This window comes from Brassica oleracea, chromosome C8 (genome assembly GCF_000695525.1).
Source record: "Brassica oleracea var. oleracea cultivar TO1000 chromosome C8, BOL, whole genome shotgun sequence".
Classification (NCBI taxonomy): Eukaryota; Viridiplantae; Streptophyta; class Magnoliopsida; order Brassicales; family Brassicaceae; genus Brassica; species Brassica oleracea.
The window spans coordinates 19,668,874-19,687,137 of record NC_027755.1 but is presented as its reverse complement, the minus strand read 5'-3'; the positions used below and the strand labels follow the sequence as shown (position 1 = coordinate 19,687,137).

The following is an 18,264-nucleotide window of genomic DNA, read 5'->3' as shown; positions in this document are numbered from 1 at the left end:
CAATCTATTTTGGGCCTAAAGCCTGAAATCACGTATTAGTATAGAGGCCCATACTATCTTTATAGGTAAAGTTGGTAAACATACACAAATGCAATGAAATCATGACATGTTTTCATTTGAAAAATCGTCCCAAGGACAAACAGACAAATTTATTTATGAAAAATTCGTTTGGTCGTTTTAAATGCAAATGCCAAAAGTCGGCGTTTCAAATATTGGAAGAGAAGAAAGACAAGAGGAACGTGAGCTGAGGCGACAAGCCAGAAATCCAAAATAACAAACTGATTCTATTCACACCTTTACTCTTATGCACCTTCCATGCTATGCATTCCACCATGGAATGATCACTCTTTACCACTAAACTCACTGCCGTCTGAGCATCTGAAGCTGCCCTGAGCGATTAAAAATTATATACTGCCACGTAGTTATAAAATGATACAGTAATTAGTTCATATAGTAAAAACAAATGAAAAATTAAACTACTAAACAAAATATAGTTTCCAATTTTTTTTAAAAATCATTTTATATGATAAGCTTAAAATTTATATAATAGCCCAATCAAAAAAAAAATTATATGACACCAACCAGTTTTTATTTATTGTACTGTATTTTTTTACCAATTAAAAATGACTATATACCAGTTTGGTTGCTTAAGTATGAAAAACCATAATTTTATAATACTCTCTTCGTTTCACAATACATGATGTTATTCCTTAGTGCACAAAGATTAAAAAATTTATTTTTCTCTAAAAAGTAGTTTTAAGAATATAATTTAAAAATCATCCAACCAAGTACAAAAATGACTACAACATCTAATTGGTTACGCAGTTTTCAATAAAGTTAAAAATAACATAAAAATATCAAAACATCATTTATTTTGAAACAACAATAATCTTCTAAAGCATCATCTATTATGAAAATGAGGGAGTATACTTTTGTTTTCTTTATTTTAATTATCATAAAGCTTTCAACTTTTTAAACATTTTTTCTATATTTTTTATTAATTGAGATTAAGTAGATGAAACTAAAAAACATTGCCTCTATTGTTTTTTAAAAAATTGGATGCCCTGAGCAAATGCTTCAATTTTGAACATTGAGGCACGGCTCTGCAGTTATATCTTTGATCTTACATAGTAAAGTCATTACGAATCAAATCCACAGTAATTTCTCATTTGCTTCAGTTCATTACCTTTTGTCGTATTAGAGCATGATTAACCCTAGAAATCCATTAGATTTCTGTGTTTATTTTCATAGCCTCTGTTTCTGTGTTTCCTCCATGTCGTTTGACTGGCAAACAATGATTTGAACCTTTATGACAAAAAAAAAACCCTAGAAACCCATTAGATTTCTTAATGACTATTTCAGTATTAAATTTTAGTTAAGGATTTTAGTTAAGAGTCACCTAATTTTCTTGCTCCAATGGTAGTTTCTTAATTAAAAGTTTTTTTAAAAAAAATAATTTTTGATTAAAATTTTCATCATCTACTCCCTCAAAATGTTATGAGAACAAAATCAATCAATACATATAAACAATATATCAATTGAAAACAAAAAAAGACAACTTACGTTTCAGGTAAGCATCAAAGGCCAAGATGTGCACACCTTCTCCGTACTTGACATGAGGGCATTGGTGAATAGAGATAACATCTCCGAGTATAACCCTCAAGTTAGACCTCACTACTTTGTTCATTATGTTCTTTGGCTCCTCACATGATTCATCAGCGAGAGCAATGCACACAGTGTCCTTCCTTTTCTTACCCTGTAATACAAAACCAAATAAGCATTCACAAAGAACCCTATAATCAACTACAACACAACATCACAACAAGAACTATATAAATAACAAAGACAATAGAAAGGGAACATTACAATCATAGAAGTGTATGTTCATCAAAGGAAGCAAAATTAAGCACTCAGTTCAAAAGAGTTACTCAAAAGCCAATGGTGATCTACGATTGAAGAACATAAGGGTCCTCCTTTACACAAAGAATGACTAAGCAAATTCAAAATGCAAGCACAAGTGGAATATTTAATCATCTTCAAGACCACAAACTCAGTTATGTTTTCAACTTTGTTTACTTGGTTTATCTTATCATATACAAACGCTACATTATCAATTTTGACACTGAACTTCAAAATCAAGCAGCCTATTACATAACCAATGGCACTTGCAAGTTGCAACAACAAAGAACATAAAAAACAATTTGCACATCCCAGCCACCTGAAATTATGAACGGCGGCAAACTCTTCCCAGCCCCCGGCGAGCTTGTCACCGTCCAGTTTCACTTCCCAAATTTTGTCTGACGCGTCTGATGTTAGCAAAACCTTCGTGTGATTACGTAAGAACTCATCCTCAAGCGTCTGCAACAACAAGAGGGACAAACAAACATCTTTAAACGATGACAAAAGTCAGAAAAAACAACAAAAGATCATAAAACCAGATGCACTTACAAGAAGTGGTTTGTTTTCGGTCAGAAATCTCCAGTGAAACAGAGAGGGTATTGGAGGAACCACCATTGTTCAGGGAATAGAGAGAGGTATCGATCGCTCGTGGTGGGTATCGATCGCTCGTGGAGGAGACGCCGTGAGGACCGACAGAGTTGTCGATCGTCACGTGACGGAGAACACGTGGTGGGTTTATCGCCGCGTGACGGAGAAGACGAAGAAACCAAAGAAAGAATCGAGAGAAAAGAAAAGAAAAAGAGAAAAAAAATAGAAAAAAAATATATGCATTTCTTTTCTGACACGTGTTTGTAAAACCCCCTTTAAAATCGATCCCAATATCTTTACTTAAGGATCGGTAACATTGTTTTTAACTAATTTTGATTTAATTAAATCACCTATTATGTTTAAAAACCCTGTTAAGAAACTGAGATAATTATGGTCTTAGATTCCTAAGAGTAATGCAATTAGGAAACATAATAATTGTGTTTCCGTACAATGTACAAGGGAAACAAGTGGGCCCCACCACATGAAAAACGAATAATAGTCCTATCAGTTAATTAATTTAATTTTTATTCTTCATTCTCACTATCTGAAGAAAATAAACAAAAAAATTCATATCGGTTATGGAATTAGGGTTGTTGGTTAAGATGGAGAAGTACGAGCTGGTGAAGGACATAGGCGTGGGGAATTTCGGAGTGGCGAGGCTCATGAAGGTTAAAACTCAAAGGAGCTTATTGCCATGAAGATTGTTGATTGATCATTTGGCTTTGTTGTTTTTTTGGGGTACAGATCGATGAGAATGTGGCAAGAGAGAGATCATAAATCACAGATCACTTCGCCATCCTAATATCATCCGCTTTAAGGAGGTTAGACATGTGTTCCCGCTATGGTGAAAATGATTTCGCTTGATTATGGATTTTCACAGGTGGTGTTGACTCCGACTCATCTTGCCATTGCCATGGAATATGCTGCTGGTGGTGAACTATTTGAGCGTACCTGCAGTGCTGGAAGTTTCAGTGAAGATGAGGTTTGGCTTTTGCTACTAGGATTAGTTCTTTCAGAGTTCTGTATAGATTAGGAAGAAGGAAAGGAGAGCAAACATTCGAATATCACATATCAAACACTTGGGGCATACAGTCTAATCCCTTTTCTAACTTTCTGTTTTTTTTTCTTTTCCAGGCGAGATACTTCTTCCAGCAGCTTATATCAGTATACATCAATCAAACAAACTAAATGTTTTCATAAGATTGGTTTTGTTTAACATTCGAGCTACTGCGTTTGTTGTTTTTGGCAGAGGATAAGCATTGCAGAAATCAAGAAACACCCATGGTTCATGAAGAACTTGCCTAGGGAACTCACGGAGACAGCTCAAGCTGCGTATTTCAGAAAAGATAATCCGACCTTCTCCCTCCAGACCGCTGAAGAGATCATGAAGATAGTGGACGACGCCAAAACGCCCCCGCCTGTTTCCCGGTCCATTGGAGGTTTTGGCTGGGGAGATGAAGAGGGGAAAGAGGAAGAAGAGGTGGATGAAGAGGAGGTGGTGGAGGATGAGGAAGATGAGTATGACAAGACTGTAAAGCAAGTACACGCAAGTGGAGAAGTGAAAATCACTTGATTTTTCTTTGTGTTAAAAAAAGGAAGTTATCGTTGGTTTGTTGAAAAAACTACAAGTCTCGGAGCATGATTATTGGGAGGTTCTTAAGGTGAAGTTCTTAGCGGAATATAAGAACCCGTCTCTTAACTTTTAACTAAAAAAGCAAAGAACCGGCTCTTAAATAAGTTTTTTAAAAACCGGTTCTTAACTTTTTTAGTTAAAAGTTAAGAGACATGTTCTTATATTCCGCTAAGAATCCTATCCTAAGAACCCCCAATAATGATGCTCTGAGTTTTTGTGTTTGCTTTGCTGCATACTTCCAAATAAATATTTTGTATTATTATTTTAAAATTTTTTGGGAGAGGATTCGTCTATTTAATAATTGAGTAATTGCATCGCACACACAAGAAAGAAGTGCATATTAGCTATGTACCCTTTTCTCGTCGTCTTGTGTAATTCATTTTTGCGCTTTTTACCGTTTTACCCCTATACGATATTACACTTCGGTTTTAACGATTTCTACTTCTTGTTTATCTCATTTTTCTGATATCCAAATCTACACGAAACCTAACTGGTGTCAGACAAATTGATATATTTCATTTTATATCAACTGTTACGATCGAGGTAATGGATAGACACATCTCCCTGTTCGTGCCTTGGATTACAAATCAGACACTTCTCATCTCTCTTCCTCCAAATTCTCTGCTTCTCTTGTACTTTCCTAAATGGACACAAATCACGGCGATCCGCCTCCACCTTCCTTCCCCGACAGAATGTTTGCGATGGGCGATGAACCATTGGGCATTAGGGTAACACCCTATCACAAACCCTCTTGTGTTTATAAGATTCTCAACGCTTTAGAAGAAGAAGAGGTACGGTTCGTCAGAGAATCGCCATTCGGTAAACTCATAGAAATGGCCGAGAAACCTTCCTTTTCCAGTTGTCTTGGGCGATTCTTGTTCTCCCGTCTATTGAAGATTCGTAAGAAGCACGAAGTGTGGTTTCTTTTTGCGGGGAAACCAATTAGATTCTCAATAAGAGAATTCACACTAGTCATAGTCATCGGTCTCAATTGTCGTAGATACCCACCGCATAGCAAGAAGAGGAGAAAGAAGATCTTATCGGAGAAGCCGTACTGGGGAGAGCTATTTGGGACTATGATCACTAAATTTTTATTAGCAACTTAACACAAGACTGGTTAGACAATAGTGGTCAAACTAGAGTACAAAATAAATGTAAGTACAACATAGCATAATCAAACAGCAGTGCGCAAAACATTATAGTTGATACAAACTGACTAGTTTGATACATTAGATAAACTTTAGGTTGGCCGTCTAGACCTTGGAAAAACTTGAACAACCCCGATAGAGAAAATATTACATCATTCTAAAACTTGCCAAAAAACAACCCCCGATGATAATCAAAATATTAGCAAACCAACACAAATGCAAATAGAAACATCCGACATATCCATACGAAAAAGGACAATTGCATCGCACAACATAGCATAATCAAACAGCAGTGCACAAAACATTATAGTTGATACAAACTGACTGGTTTGATACATTAGATAAACTTTAGGTTGGCCGTCTAGACCTTGGAAAAACTTGAACAACCCCGATAGAGAAAATATTACATCATTCTAAAACTTGCCAAAAAACAACCCCCCGATGATAATCAAAATATTAGCAAACCAACACAAATGCAAATAGAAACATCCGACATATCCATACGAAAAAGAGGTTCTTGATGTAAGTGATTCGTATTCAACACCCACCTTCTGTGCTACTCCCTTCTGAAGACGTCTCCTTCGGCCTCTCTTTTGGATTGGTGGAACCTTCTCCCTTTCTTGCACAGAACATTGCTTGAACAACCCCGATAGGGAAAATCTTACATCATTCTAAAACTTGCCAACAAACAACCCCCCGATGATAATCAAAATATTAGCAAACCAACACAAATGCAAATAGAAACATCCGACATATCCATACGAAAAAGAGGTTCTTGATGTAAGTGATTCGTATTCAACACCCACCTTCTGTGCTACTCCCTTCTGAAGACGTCTCCTTCGGCCTCTCTTTTGGATTGGTGGAACCTTCTCCCTTTCTTGCACAGAACATTGGCAACTTCATCATCGGTGGGAGTGTTTCACTTGCGGAAAAAACAACTCCCGATGATAATCAAAATATTAGCAAACCAACACAAATGCAAATAGAAACATCCGACATATCCATACGAAAAAGAGGTTCTTGATGTAAGTGATTCGTATTCAACACCCACCTTCTGTGCTACTCCCTTCTGAAGACGTCTCCTTCGGCCTCTCTTTTGGATTGGTGGAACCTTCTCCCTTTCTTGCACAGAACATTGGCAACTTCATCATCGGTGGGAGTGTTTCACTTGCGATTGGCTTGGTCTCCATTGGATTATCCCCGCCACTGGTTTAGTAGTGGTTAACACCAATCCTTGAGCCGCCTGGCCATGCAGCCGTTGTGTCAGGTTTTCTGCGGCCGCTGTGTCATGCACATTGTAGTGTACGTCCTAACCGGAGAACGAGATAACGAAGTCTCTGAAATACCGATGATAGGTTTGTTTTCGTAGAAAAATGTGAGTGAATGACTAAAACTACAAATATTACAATGATGAAATTAATTCTCTGAAATCAATCTATTAGACACTTTGGTATATTGTTTTAGCCTTCTAACAGCCACTGTGTCAGGTTTCCTGGCCATGCAGCCGTTGTGTCAGGTTTTCCTATGTTTCTACTGGTTCGTGATGCACAAACAGACACACATAAAAGAGGTGGGGAAAAGGGCAATCATTACTAACCCCCCAATTAAAAGTAAAACTATTTTAGCTTACTACCTAAATACGACCTACCCTAAATCGCGAACGCAAAACGTCATGAGGTTAGTTTGGTAATTGTAACATCACCTGGATTGAATCTGATCCCCACACATAATTATATTGTGTAGTTACCTAATTATGCACTTCTTATACGATATTGAACCAAGTCACCCTTAATAATTTATACATTTTCGTATTTGTTCCTTCCTAATCTCATTTTACCACCGTTATTTGTTTCCGAAAATGAAGAATCAAATATACGAATTGAAAACAATATTCAAAATTCAAAAATAATTTATTATCCTCGTTTATTTGGGAACATGAGAGGGAAACTATCCCGCCATTAGCAAAACTGCATAAACTAGCATCAAGCTCAATCGGCGGCGACTTTTGTATCCGACTTTCTCCGCCGGAGTGATACCGTGCCGCTGTAGAAGCAAATACCCCCAATTGATTCTCAAATGTATGTCCTTGGGTTTTCTCATTTCGCAATCAATTTTCAATTCTAGGGTTTTTCGTTTCGATATCGTTCCTCACACAACACCGATGCAAAATTTCGATGGGGTTATAACTACTTGCTGATTAGTTTTTCGATTTGGGTTTTCGTTGTTGGTTAGTAAAGTGAATCACTTTGGAGCTATGGGCTCGTTTTTTTTTCCTGTTTCTGAAGTGTTTTGCCGTTTTTTTCAACTGCTGAAATTGGTGGGTGAAGACTAGCGGATCCGTCTTTTGTCTCGCTTGAGTTTGTGTTTGGTATAGTATTCTTAGCTAAAAGTTTGCAGATTTGTGTTAAATTAGATTCGTAGTTGGTCAATTATGTGATAAATGTGCAATCTTTTTCGGTTTGTGTTTTATTAATCTGAATGCAACTTCTTCTATGTTTCTTCATTAAGTGACGAAGTTGCGGTTGTCAAGGGAAGATTAAAGTTTGGTGGAACATCTGCAGCATGTTTAAGAAAACGCTATGATTAATTCAAATCAAGTAAGGTAAGGATGATGTTTTCCTTGGTTTATTCCATTATTTTCTGGTAATTTCTTTCTTTTTGTTTGCTCTTCGTTATTCACTGCTGAAAATTGGCAGTAGGAGTCATCTCCCTGAAGTTCAGAAACCTAAAGTTCCTCAAACCAATTGGTCAGAGCATGCAAAGGCGTTCGAAGATCCATCGTCCAGGACTAAGCATTTGAGCTCCGGTTTCCTTTACGCTCTAGAAAGTCAAAAGCCTAGAAAAAGCAGAGATATGGCGGCGAGGTATTATCGCTATATTCTTTTGTGAATAACCATCTTCTGCATTGTTCTTTGATTGTCTTTTACTTTGACCCACTACTGTCTGCTGTTTGGATTCGTTGAAGTAGAACTACTGAAAATTAAATATCAAACAAATTCATTGGTTTCAAGGATAGCTTTCCACCACATTGTAATATCTCCCTTTTCCAGCAAAATTGAGTGTGATACCACAATATTTCCCTATGATATCTCTTGTAAAAAATGTCAGTGATGGAAAAATTTGTGAGATTTGTTTAGCTTTCTTCGTGGATCTGTTTAAAACTATCTGATTCAAAAATATTTAACAAGCTTCCTTTTCTCTCTGTGTAGGTCAATTGCGTTTCCTAGTGTGAATGCGCATACTTTGGCGCACCCGCAAATTGCAAAGGTAATATTGTTGAAGAGAAACTGCTGTGGAAGTTATATGTTTATCTTTCTCTCTATCCATTTCTTTGAGTAAATAGTTTATCTCATTGTAGTTTTTATATTTCTCTACTTTCTGATTCAACTTCCCCTTTTTGATAGACCTCTTTTCATGAACTCTACATATATGTTATTTATTGGTATCCTATGTTGGCAGGCTTGGAGTGCTCTTTCAAGTCTCTCATTAAATAAGACCTACCTAAGACCTGGAATTACTCCCCCGGTTGATGATGGTGGCACCAATGGCTCGTATTCTGCAAGAGAGAGATCCACTGTGAAAGTTACATGTAGCACTGATGGTTCTTTTTATTCGAACAATCAACAAAATCAAAGTCAAATGGGTGTACCAGGAACTGGAAGAAACTTTCACAGCTTTCCTCCCCCTGTCCCTGGTGATGGTAAAATATTTGCTGAAAAGTTTCCACGGATAAATGATGAGGCCAGAGAACCAGAAACTTGTTCCGCGCATTTAAATGGTGTGGAGAAACCATTCAGGAGTTCTGCATTCGCAGCTGAGCAGTTGGGATCTGGAGAAGCATGTCTTGATGAGATTGATGATGACATACTTCAGGTAATGGTACCGGTTCAGTTACCACATAATTTTCCCTTTTTTAGTACTCTATGCGAAGAAGCTAGTTTTTATCAATTTCGTAAAGATCCGGAAGCATCTCTGCGTCACGGATTTGTGTTCAAAATATGTTAACTCAAGCGTGTTAACACTTTGTGATACAGAATATTGATGTCGACCAAATTATGATGGAACACTACCAATCAACAAGTACCCCTCCGCCATCTGTATCTAGTTTGCCATCGAGAACTCCACCTGTGGATAGAAGTGCTTCCAGAAGAGAAGAAGAGTGTTGTCTGCCTCCTGAACTATGCTCTAACTGCAGTCATGGAATAAAGGTATGGATTCTGTTTTTCTCTCTTTTTAGTTTTTATTATGGTTGTCTCATTTTGTTTGACGTTGGTATCTTCTCAGCTAGGGCTTTGTCCAGAAGCTTCAACCCATTTGGAACAAATGAAGAACATGTTGATTGCAATATCAAATGAACTTCTTGACGATGATACTGATCTGAGTCCTGATCGTATTCAAGAGCTTCGTCAAGAGAGGTTTATATCCCAATCTTTTTTTTTTCTGTTTTCTTGGCTGTTAAAATTTTCCGTTCTCTGGAGGCTGTGGTATATTACCCAGCAAAATTTATTGGGAATAATGCAGCAAAAAGAGATTAGGCTTAAAGAAGTAATAGACAATGCATCTGTTTCTTGAGTCCGAGTATTTAAAGGTGTCACAACTTTGTGTATGCCTTTAATTTGAGTGAGTTTCTAGTGAATCACAATTTGTGTTGTTGATAGGTTACTGCTGAAGAAGCAAATTCAGCAGCTCGAGGACCATACTCGAGATAAAGAAAAGCACAAGTCTCAGTTTTTGTCATCTACAGCTACTCGTGCTTCACAGTGTGAAACACCTAAATCAACAAATCTAAGATTTGATCATCCACAAACTGATTCTCAAACACACTTTAATGAGCAAGGAAGATATGCATCTGATAGCTGGAACATGCCAAAAGATTCTTCATTGTCTGTAGATAGGTATGGTCTTTCATCTGCTCCTGTAGAGAGAGAACAATACGTTCCGAGGATTATCGAGGTGACGTACACTGAAGGTTCCAACGACCAAAAGTGGAGCAGTCGTGATTTCCCTTGGACGAGAAAATTGGAGGTGATTTGCTGAGTTTCTATCTTTTACTTTGTTCACTTACATTCCATGTGCTCATGTGTTTGCTTGCAACGTTCAGGTCAGTAACAAAAAAGTGTTTGGAAATCACTCGTTTCGACCTAACCAGAGAGAAATCATCAACGCGACAATGAGTGGCTCTGATGTATTTGTGTTGATGCCAACAGGAGGAGGCAAGAGTTTGACGTATCAGGTCATTATACTTGAGACTTTACTTTTTTAATGTCACGTTGTTTTTCTCCAAACTGTTTTCTAACATCTTTGTTTTGCAGCTCCCTGCTCTGATCTGTCAAGGAATAACATTGGTCATTTCTCCACTCGTGTCACTTATTCAAGACCAGATAATGAACTTATTGCAGGTGAACATTTCAGAAACCCCCAGAGATTTCATTTGTATCTTCTGTTTCATTGATAAATTATTCATACAGAGGATCCTTTCTATTTAACAGGCAAATATACCCGCTGCTTCCTTAAGTGCCGGCATGGAATGGTCTGAACAACTGAAGATCTTTCAGGAGCTTAGTTCCGAGCATTCTAAGTACAAATTACTATACGTCACACCCGAAAAAGTGGCACAGTGAGTTGCTACTTCAATTCTATATAACTTTCTCTCTCTCTTTTTTTATTTGTTTTGTATCATGGCCATAGGGTTCTTATAATTCTAGATTAGGTTGTGGACAAGTAGTGCAAGGGTCGCCAAAACTCTGAATGCTATTACTGGCAACACGTAGCTAAGCAGCATCTCTTTCTTGATTACAGAAGCGATTCTCTTTTGAGGCATCTAGACAACTTAAACTCTTGTGGTTTGCTTGCTCGATTTGTTATTGATGAAGCTCATTGTGTGAGCCAATGGGGGCATGACTTTCGACCAGACTACCAGGTTAGGCCATTATAAGCTTCAAACAAGGCACTCCCTTGCCTTTTTTACTCACCGAGAATATTGTGGAACATGTAGAGTCTTGGTATTCTGAAGCAGAAGTTTCCAAACATTCCCGTGTTAGCTTTAACAGCTACCGCAACAGCCAGTGTGAAAGAAGACGTTGTACAAGCCCTTGGCCTTGTTAACTGTGTTGTGTTCCGGCAAAGTTTTAATCGCCCAAATCTATTGTAAGTAAAAATACCTAAAAGCTAACATATATATATATATATATATATATATATATTCGAGAATGCTGCTTAACAAGAAATTTTTAGGTATTCCGTTGTTCCAAAGACGAAAAAGTGTCTGGAGGATATTGACAAATTTATAAAGGAAAACCATTTTGATGAATGTGGAATTATATATTGTCTTTCAAGAAATGACTGCGAGAAAGTTGCTCAAAAGTTACAGGTTGGTCATTTGTATATTAAAGCTTTATCATTGTCCTGTGCATACGACAAAATATCATGTTTAAACGTAGAATTGGATACAATTTCAGGAGTTCGGTCATAAAGCAGCATTCTACCATGGAAGCATAGAGCCTACTCAACGTGCTTTAGTACAGAAACAATGGAGCAAGGACGAAGTCAATATAATATGTGCCACTGTGGCCTTTGGAATGGGTACTTCTTTGTGCTTATGTTTGCTTTAATTGATGGAACTTTGCTGCCCATTAACATTGCACATTTACAGGAATCAACAAGCCTGATGTCCGGTTTGTTATTCATCACTCGCTCCCAAAGTCTATAGAAGGCTATCATCAGGTATTGTACATTCAATCATGATAACTTTGTTTAACAAATTGCACACAAAGATACTCACATAAGCTTTCTTTTTTAAAACCAAGGAATGTGGTCGTGCTGGCAGGGATGGCCAGCGAGCATCTTGTGTTTTGTATTACGGTTATGGCGACTATGTAAGTTGCATTATACTAAAGTAGTGTATATATTTTTCATCTTTCTACTCTTGGTTATGTTTATGAAACACAATATTGTTTCAGATACGAGTTAAGCATATGATTAGCCAAGTAGGAGTTGACCAAAACCCCATGGCAATTGGTTATAATCGTGTAGCGAGTTCAGGGAGGTTACTTGAAACGAACACTGAAAACCTTCTCCGCATGGTACTTAACGTGCAGATTCCTATTATTTGCTTTTAAAGTTATATTTGCTGAAATATTTCTCCGAAATTTTATTGCTTCAGGTTAGATACTGTGAAAATGAGGTGGACTGCCGACGTTTCCTACAGCTAGTCCATTTTGGGGAAAAGTTTGACTCCACAAACTGCAAAAGGACGTGTGATAATTGTTCAAGTAGCCAGAGTTTGATTGACAAAGATGTCACTTTGATTACAAGGCAATTGGTATAGGAACTGTTTAAAGTTCATCATGTATATCTCACTTGTTGAATGTGTTGTTATTGATCACGTGTGCCTTGCGTAGGTTGAACTGGTGAAGCAAACAGGAGAAAGGTTTTCATCATCTCATATTCTTGAAGTCTACAGAGGTTCCTTAAACCAAATGGTATGCACAAATAAAAACAATCTTTAACTCTTTCATGGCTTCTCAATCCTGGCAATCCAATCAGTGTGGCTTGATCTCTTGAAAATAACTCAGTTCGCTGCGTGTAGGTGAAGAAACACAGACACGAGACGTTGCAGTTCCATGGAGCTGGAAAACATTTAACGAAACTTGAAGTCTCCCGTATCTTGCACTATCTCGTAACAGAGGATATTCTTGTGGAAGATGTTAGGAAGAGTGATATGTACGGATCCGTATCATCGTTGCTCAAGGTACTTAAATTGTTAATATTTTCCACTTCGCTTCTCCCTCTCATTAACTGTTAATATATGCACATAACGTCCATTCTTGAAGATGTTAACGTCTGTTTACCTATCTGCTGTATCTAGGTGAATAAATCAAAGGCTGCCTCACTCTTTTCTGGAAGCCAGACTATAATGATGAGGTTTGACTTTGTGCTTGAGATATATCTTTCTAGTAAAAGGTTCACATGAACTAGGAACAAGCAAATCATTGCTTGTTAAAAATAACTTTAGCTAAGACTTCCATGCCCTGTTTGCAGATTCCCTTCTTCTGTAAAAGTATTAAAGCCCTGTAAAGCTGCGCCAACCCCTGCAAAAGCTCCTTTAGTATCAGCAGATGCTCCTCCAGAAGATGTGGTATATCACTTTGTAGTTTAATCTCACTTTGAATTTGCTGAGTGGTTGGTTCATTGATCTTTTCTCTGTAGAATCTCTCCGCCATCATGTACACAGCCTTGAGGAAGCTTCGTACGCTTCTTGTCAAAGAAGCCCCTGACGGTGTCATGGCATATCATATATTTGGGTAATCCTCAAAACCATTCCTCTTCTCGTTTTCCATGATCTTCCAAGTTCTTTACTTAAACCTTTTATTTGTTGTGGCAGCAATGCAACACTTCAGCAGATGAGCAAGAAAATTCCAAGAACCAAAGAGGAACTCCTCGAGATAAATGGCCTTGGGAAGTAAGTTATCTTAGCCTTCAAAACCTGTAGTTGTGATCATTACAAAGGCAATGTGAAAGAAAAAAACATTCAAAAGAGTTTGATGATGACGTTGTGCATTTTTTTTTAATTTTTCTTTCAGGGCCAAAGTATTAAAGTACGGTGAACGGTTGTTGGAAACAATAGAGTCAACGGTGAACGAGTACTATGGAACCAGTAAGAAAGAAGAGTCCATGATTAGTCCGGATTCAGGGAAGAGGAGAAGAGACGAGAACATTAGTCCGAATGTAACCGAGGAGGATGATGATTTCGCAGAGAGCTCAAGCCAGTCTTGCAAGAAAACGGTGAGAAGCAAAAGCAGTGAGGTTCTTCATGGTGAATGTGTAGATGGAGGTGGAGTAGGTATGGTCATGGAGAAGCTAGATTTTGATTTTGATTTTGAAGACGAAGATGGGTCGGAGATACGACCTGAGGGGAGAGTATTACCCTGGTGAAGTAGTAACCATTGTGAAATGTTAAATTTAAATTGCTGTAAACTTCTATGGTCTAGGCGGTGGTGTACCTTAATGTTCAGTAGAATGTTGAATTGTCAGATTATTAAATTATATATCTACACATTTGAAGTAGTTGCATCTTTTACAATTTGTAATCTTGTTATGAGCAATTATTAATCATAATTGTAAAAGCATCATTCATGAGGAAGAGGATGCTTTCGTTTTTTCCTTCACCTGGAGCTTAAGGCAAAAGATAATTTAGGGCGTGATTTGTTTTTAGTTTTACCCAACAGTTTCATCTGTTTCAGACGTTCTTGTTCCTCTTCTGCCTTCTTCTTTGGCATTGCTTCTTCCGTTGCAGCTCCCTATAACGTTCTTCCTCCTTTCTTTGCCTCTCCATTGCTTCTTTTCTCTGAGCTTCTTCTACTTCCTTCCGGTTCTCCTCCTCTATTCTCGACATCTCTTCTCTACCTTGTTTCTCTCCTTCCTGCTGCAAACACCACACAACGCCCTGAAAAAAAAAAAACAATTTATCAAAGTGCCAAGCATTAGGTTCTTTCAAATGATGAACTATGTGATAAGGACATCATAAGTTTAGCAAAGTGAAGAAGTGAATGACCGTTTCCACCTAGACCTTAATTATACTAAGTCCATATTTATCAAGTTTAAGACTGATCTTCCCTATACTAATGAGCTTCGTTTTTGCTGCATGAGTTTAATAATGATCTTCCTTATACTATCAAGTTTAATACTTAGTCCATATTTATCTGATCCTGTACTAATTAGTAATGAGCTTCGTTTTCCGCTGCATGAAAACACCTAATCCCGCAAATTTCATGCTTCTTTTTAACTTGACTAAATCACGTTTCCTCACACCATGCACGTCTAGCCATGTACATACATATAGACATGCCTAGTTTAGGAAAATACTAATTAATCCTGAATATGGATTTTGCGTTATCTTATTTTTTGTATTTGAACAAAATCAATCTAACGAATTAATAACCGTAGAACTGTATATACCAACGTCTTATTTTGTGACCAAACCTTTATTATTCAAAAATATTAGGTGATTTATCAATTCTTTGCAGTTTGTTTCACAAGTTTAATTTATCACTTTATTTATTTTTATTAGATATTAACTATTAAACATCTCAATATTTGAGAATAAAATAAGAATTTCTTTTAAAATAGATCATAAATCTATCATCAATGACTTATTATAAAACAAAAATTAGAAAATCTAATAAATTATTAAATAACTTAAATTTATTAATAGTATCTATATATATTATCATAAAATTTAATGATGTGATTTGTAGAAACAGATTTCAAAAATATTATTATAACAGTTTTTAGATAACTTTTTTATTTTAAAAATGTTTTTTCTATCTTCAAAGAATGAAATAAAAATTATTATTTAAAGAAAAAAACTTTTTAAAAAATAGTTGCACTAGTCATAATAATCTTATAGAGATACAATACAAGGCAAGAGCAAGCATTAGGAGTTGAATTACTACAAACCAAAAAAAATTATGAAGAAGAAAAACATCACAGCCATTGTTAAAGAACTGAACGTACGCATGAAGAAAGAGCCGATCACTCTCCGATACATTCACATCCTCGTCAGCGTTGTCTTCTTCTCCTCCACCGCATCTCTCCTCTTCCTCGTCTCTCTTAACTTCAACCAACAATTCCAAACATCACTATTCCTCGTCAAAGATTTCTCCTCCAACCCTCTCACTTCTCTTCCTCCTCCTCACAGCTCCGGTAATGACGTGGCGGACGAAGAATTGATGTGGCGAGTGGCGATGGCGTCAGGTGGCGTGGTGATGAATAAGACTAATCCAAAGGTGGCGTTCATGTTTCTGACGAGGTGGAATCTTCCTTTGTCCCCTCTTTGGGAGATGTTCTTCAAAGGGAACGAGGGTTTTTATTCCATTTATGTTCATTCATCGCCGGAGTTCACTGAGGAGCCACTGGAATCTTCAGTGTTTTACAAGAAACGTATACCAAGCAAGGTATGATTAATATATATATCCATTAGTAATGTTTTATTTTTATACTCCGATGTATTACTTTTTTTTTTGCTTTGTAAAACAATTTAAACCACAAATAAATTCAAGAATTTAGATATACAACATTCATCGATATACTTCTTGCTTGGTTGCTTTGTCCTCGTCCACTTTGTCTTCGGTCTCTCCTTTGATGCTTGTATCCACTTCATCTCTCATTTGTGTTTTTCAAAAATGTAACGTTACTTGAATGATTTTGATTGCCTTTTGTTTTCCTGTAAATTAATATTAAATTTTGTTCATTTCTGTAAAACCTCAACTTTCATTTCTTAAAATAATACTAACATTCTTAGAAGAAAAAACATTCATCCATAAATGTATAATATTGTGAAAATTTGCAGGCCGTTGAATGGGGAGAATCATCAATGATTGACGCCGAGAGGCGTCTTTTATCTCACGCGATTCTTGAACCTTCCAACGCACGTTTCGTTCTTCTCCGAGACTTGCATCCCTCTCTTCAACTTCACCACAGTCTACACTTACCTCATGCGCGCCACTTCCTCCTTCCTCGGCTCTTTCGACGATCCAAGGCCCATAGGCCGAGGTCGTTACAACCCTAGAATGTTCCCACATCTATCACTCTCTGATTGGCGGAAAGGAAACCAGTGGTTCGAGATCTCACGTAAAGTCGCTGCCGAGATAGTCTCCGATCATCGGTACTACGCTGTCTTCAAGGAACACTGTCGTCCGCCGTGTTACATGGACGAGCATTATCTTCCGACATTGGTTAACAAGATATGTCCGGAGATGAACTCGAACCGGACAGTGACGTGGGTGGATTGGTCAAGAGGTGGCTCCCATCCAGCGAGGTTTATGAAGGAGGATATACGGGTCGGGTTCTTGGATTGGATCCGGTTCGGGTCGAATTGTAGTTACGATGGTGAGGTGACGAACGTGTGTTTTCTTTTCGCGAGGAAGTTTCATGTGAGTACCCTGGAGCCTCTCATGCAGATTGCTCCATATTTGTATGGAATATAAAAACACTAATCATTTGTATGTTACATATTTGTATTTTTTTTCAACTAATCATTGCTATATAACATTATACTAAACTGATTTATTTAAATTTTTCGCTTCGAACCTGCCATTCTTCCAAACCACATGGACGATGGATAGAAGAGTATAAAAATTTGTTTTAAAATTAATTTAGAGTGCAAAGTAATCAATTTTCTTGGCCTACAAACCAAGTTCTAATATTTTGGGGGATTAATTTGGAGATATGGTAAGTTTATATCAAAATCCGGCTCATGTATGAAACTTTAGGTTATAAAATTAGGAGAATTTGCCAAAACTAACCCACAATTTGATTTTAACCCCAAACCTATACTCAAACTTGAATCAAATGCAAAACTAACCTAAAAGTTTTGTGAAATTACAGTCTAGCCCCTTGTGACCAAACAAAAAAACAGAAACCATTTTTACGAATCTAGCCCTAGTAAGTCATTTGAGTCGTGTGATATGTTGGAAGTCGTCTGGACGACTTTAAAGTAAGTCTTCTGGTGTAGCTGATCTTAAAAATAATTTATAAATTTTTTAAAAAAGATTTTGATAAGCGAAAAATTAAATCATGTAATTATAAACAATTTTAAGTGATATAAATTAAAATATAACAAAATTGAATTGTTATCAACATAGATGAGTGTAGGTAGTGAATCATGGTATTCTTTGGTCTAGGGTTTGGCAACATAGATGAGTGTAGGTAGTGAATCATGGTATTCTTTGGTCTAGGGTTTGGCAACATAGATGAGTGTAGGTAGTGAATCATGGTATTCTTTGGTCTAGGGTTTGGCAACATAGATGAGTGTAGGTAGTGAATCATGGTATTCTTTGGTCTAGGGTTTGGCAACATAGATGAGTGTAGGTAGTGAATCATGGTATTCTTTGGTCTAGGGTTTGGCAACATAGATGAGTGTAGGTAGTGAATCATGGTATTCTTTGGTCTAGGGTTTGGCAACATAGATGAGTGTAGGTAGTGAATCATGGTATT

The 18,264-nt window shown here is 37.1% G+C and overlaps 2 protein-coding genes and 1 pseudogene across 5 annotated transcripts; all 3 read left to right on the top strand.

Moving 5' to 3' along the window:
- Nucleotides 1-3,089: 3,089 nt before the first annotated feature.
- On the top strand, nucleotides 3,090-4,060 carry LOC106308880 (serine/threonine-protein kinase SRK2A-like). Its single transcript, XM_013745985.1, has 5 exons — nucleotides 3,090-3,155; nucleotides 3,232-3,246; nucleotides 3,368-3,469; nucleotides 3,622-3,651; nucleotides 3,737-4,060. Exons 1-5 carry the CDS (start codon nucleotides 3,090-3,092, stop codon nucleotides 4,058-4,060), a joined length of 537 nt encoding a protein of 178 aa, XP_013601439.1.
- Nucleotides 4,061-7,090: 3,030 nt separating this feature from the next.
- On the top strand, nucleotides 7,091-14,334 carry LOC106312626 (ATP-dependent DNA helicase Q-like 4A). 4 transcript variants are annotated; one of them, XM_013750214.1, is made up of 26 exons: nucleotides 7,091-7,346; nucleotides 7,777-7,865; nucleotides 7,968-8,132; nucleotides 8,478-8,535; nucleotides 8,728-9,141; nucleotides 9,303-9,476; nucleotides 9,553-9,683; nucleotides 9,927-10,293; nucleotides 10,370-10,501; nucleotides 10,581-10,667; nucleotides 10,758-10,885; nucleotides 11,068-11,188; nucleotides 11,264-11,415; nucleotides 11,503-11,638; nucleotides 11,727-11,850; nucleotides 11,921-11,991; nucleotides 12,075-12,143; nucleotides 12,228-12,350; nucleotides 12,431-12,589; nucleotides 12,669-12,749; nucleotides 12,857-13,018; nucleotides 13,136-13,191; nucleotides 13,309-13,405; nucleotides 13,477-13,571; nucleotides 13,652-13,729; nucleotides 13,851-14,334. In XM_013750214.1, exons 3-26 carry the CDS (start codon nucleotides 8,122-8,124, stop codon nucleotides 14,200-14,202), a joined length of 3,378 nt encoding a protein of 1,125 aa, XP_013605668.1. In that variant the 5' UTR covers nucleotides 7,091-7,346; nucleotides 7,777-7,865; nucleotides 7,968-8,121; the 3' UTR covers nucleotides 14,203-14,334. The 4 variants fall into 4 exon arrangements, with proteins under 4 accessions (XP_013605668.1, XP_013605667.1, XP_013605666.1 ...); XM_013750213.1 differs by having other exon boundaries at nucleotides 7,777-7,870; XM_013750212.1 differs by having other exon boundaries at nucleotides 7,777-7,870; nucleotides 7,965-8,132.
- Nucleotides 14,335-15,737: 1,403 nt separating this feature from the next.
- LOC106308879 lies at nucleotides 15,738-17,255 on the top strand (annotated as a pseudogene).
- The last annotated feature ends 1,009 nt before the right edge of the window (nucleotides 17,256-18,264 follow it).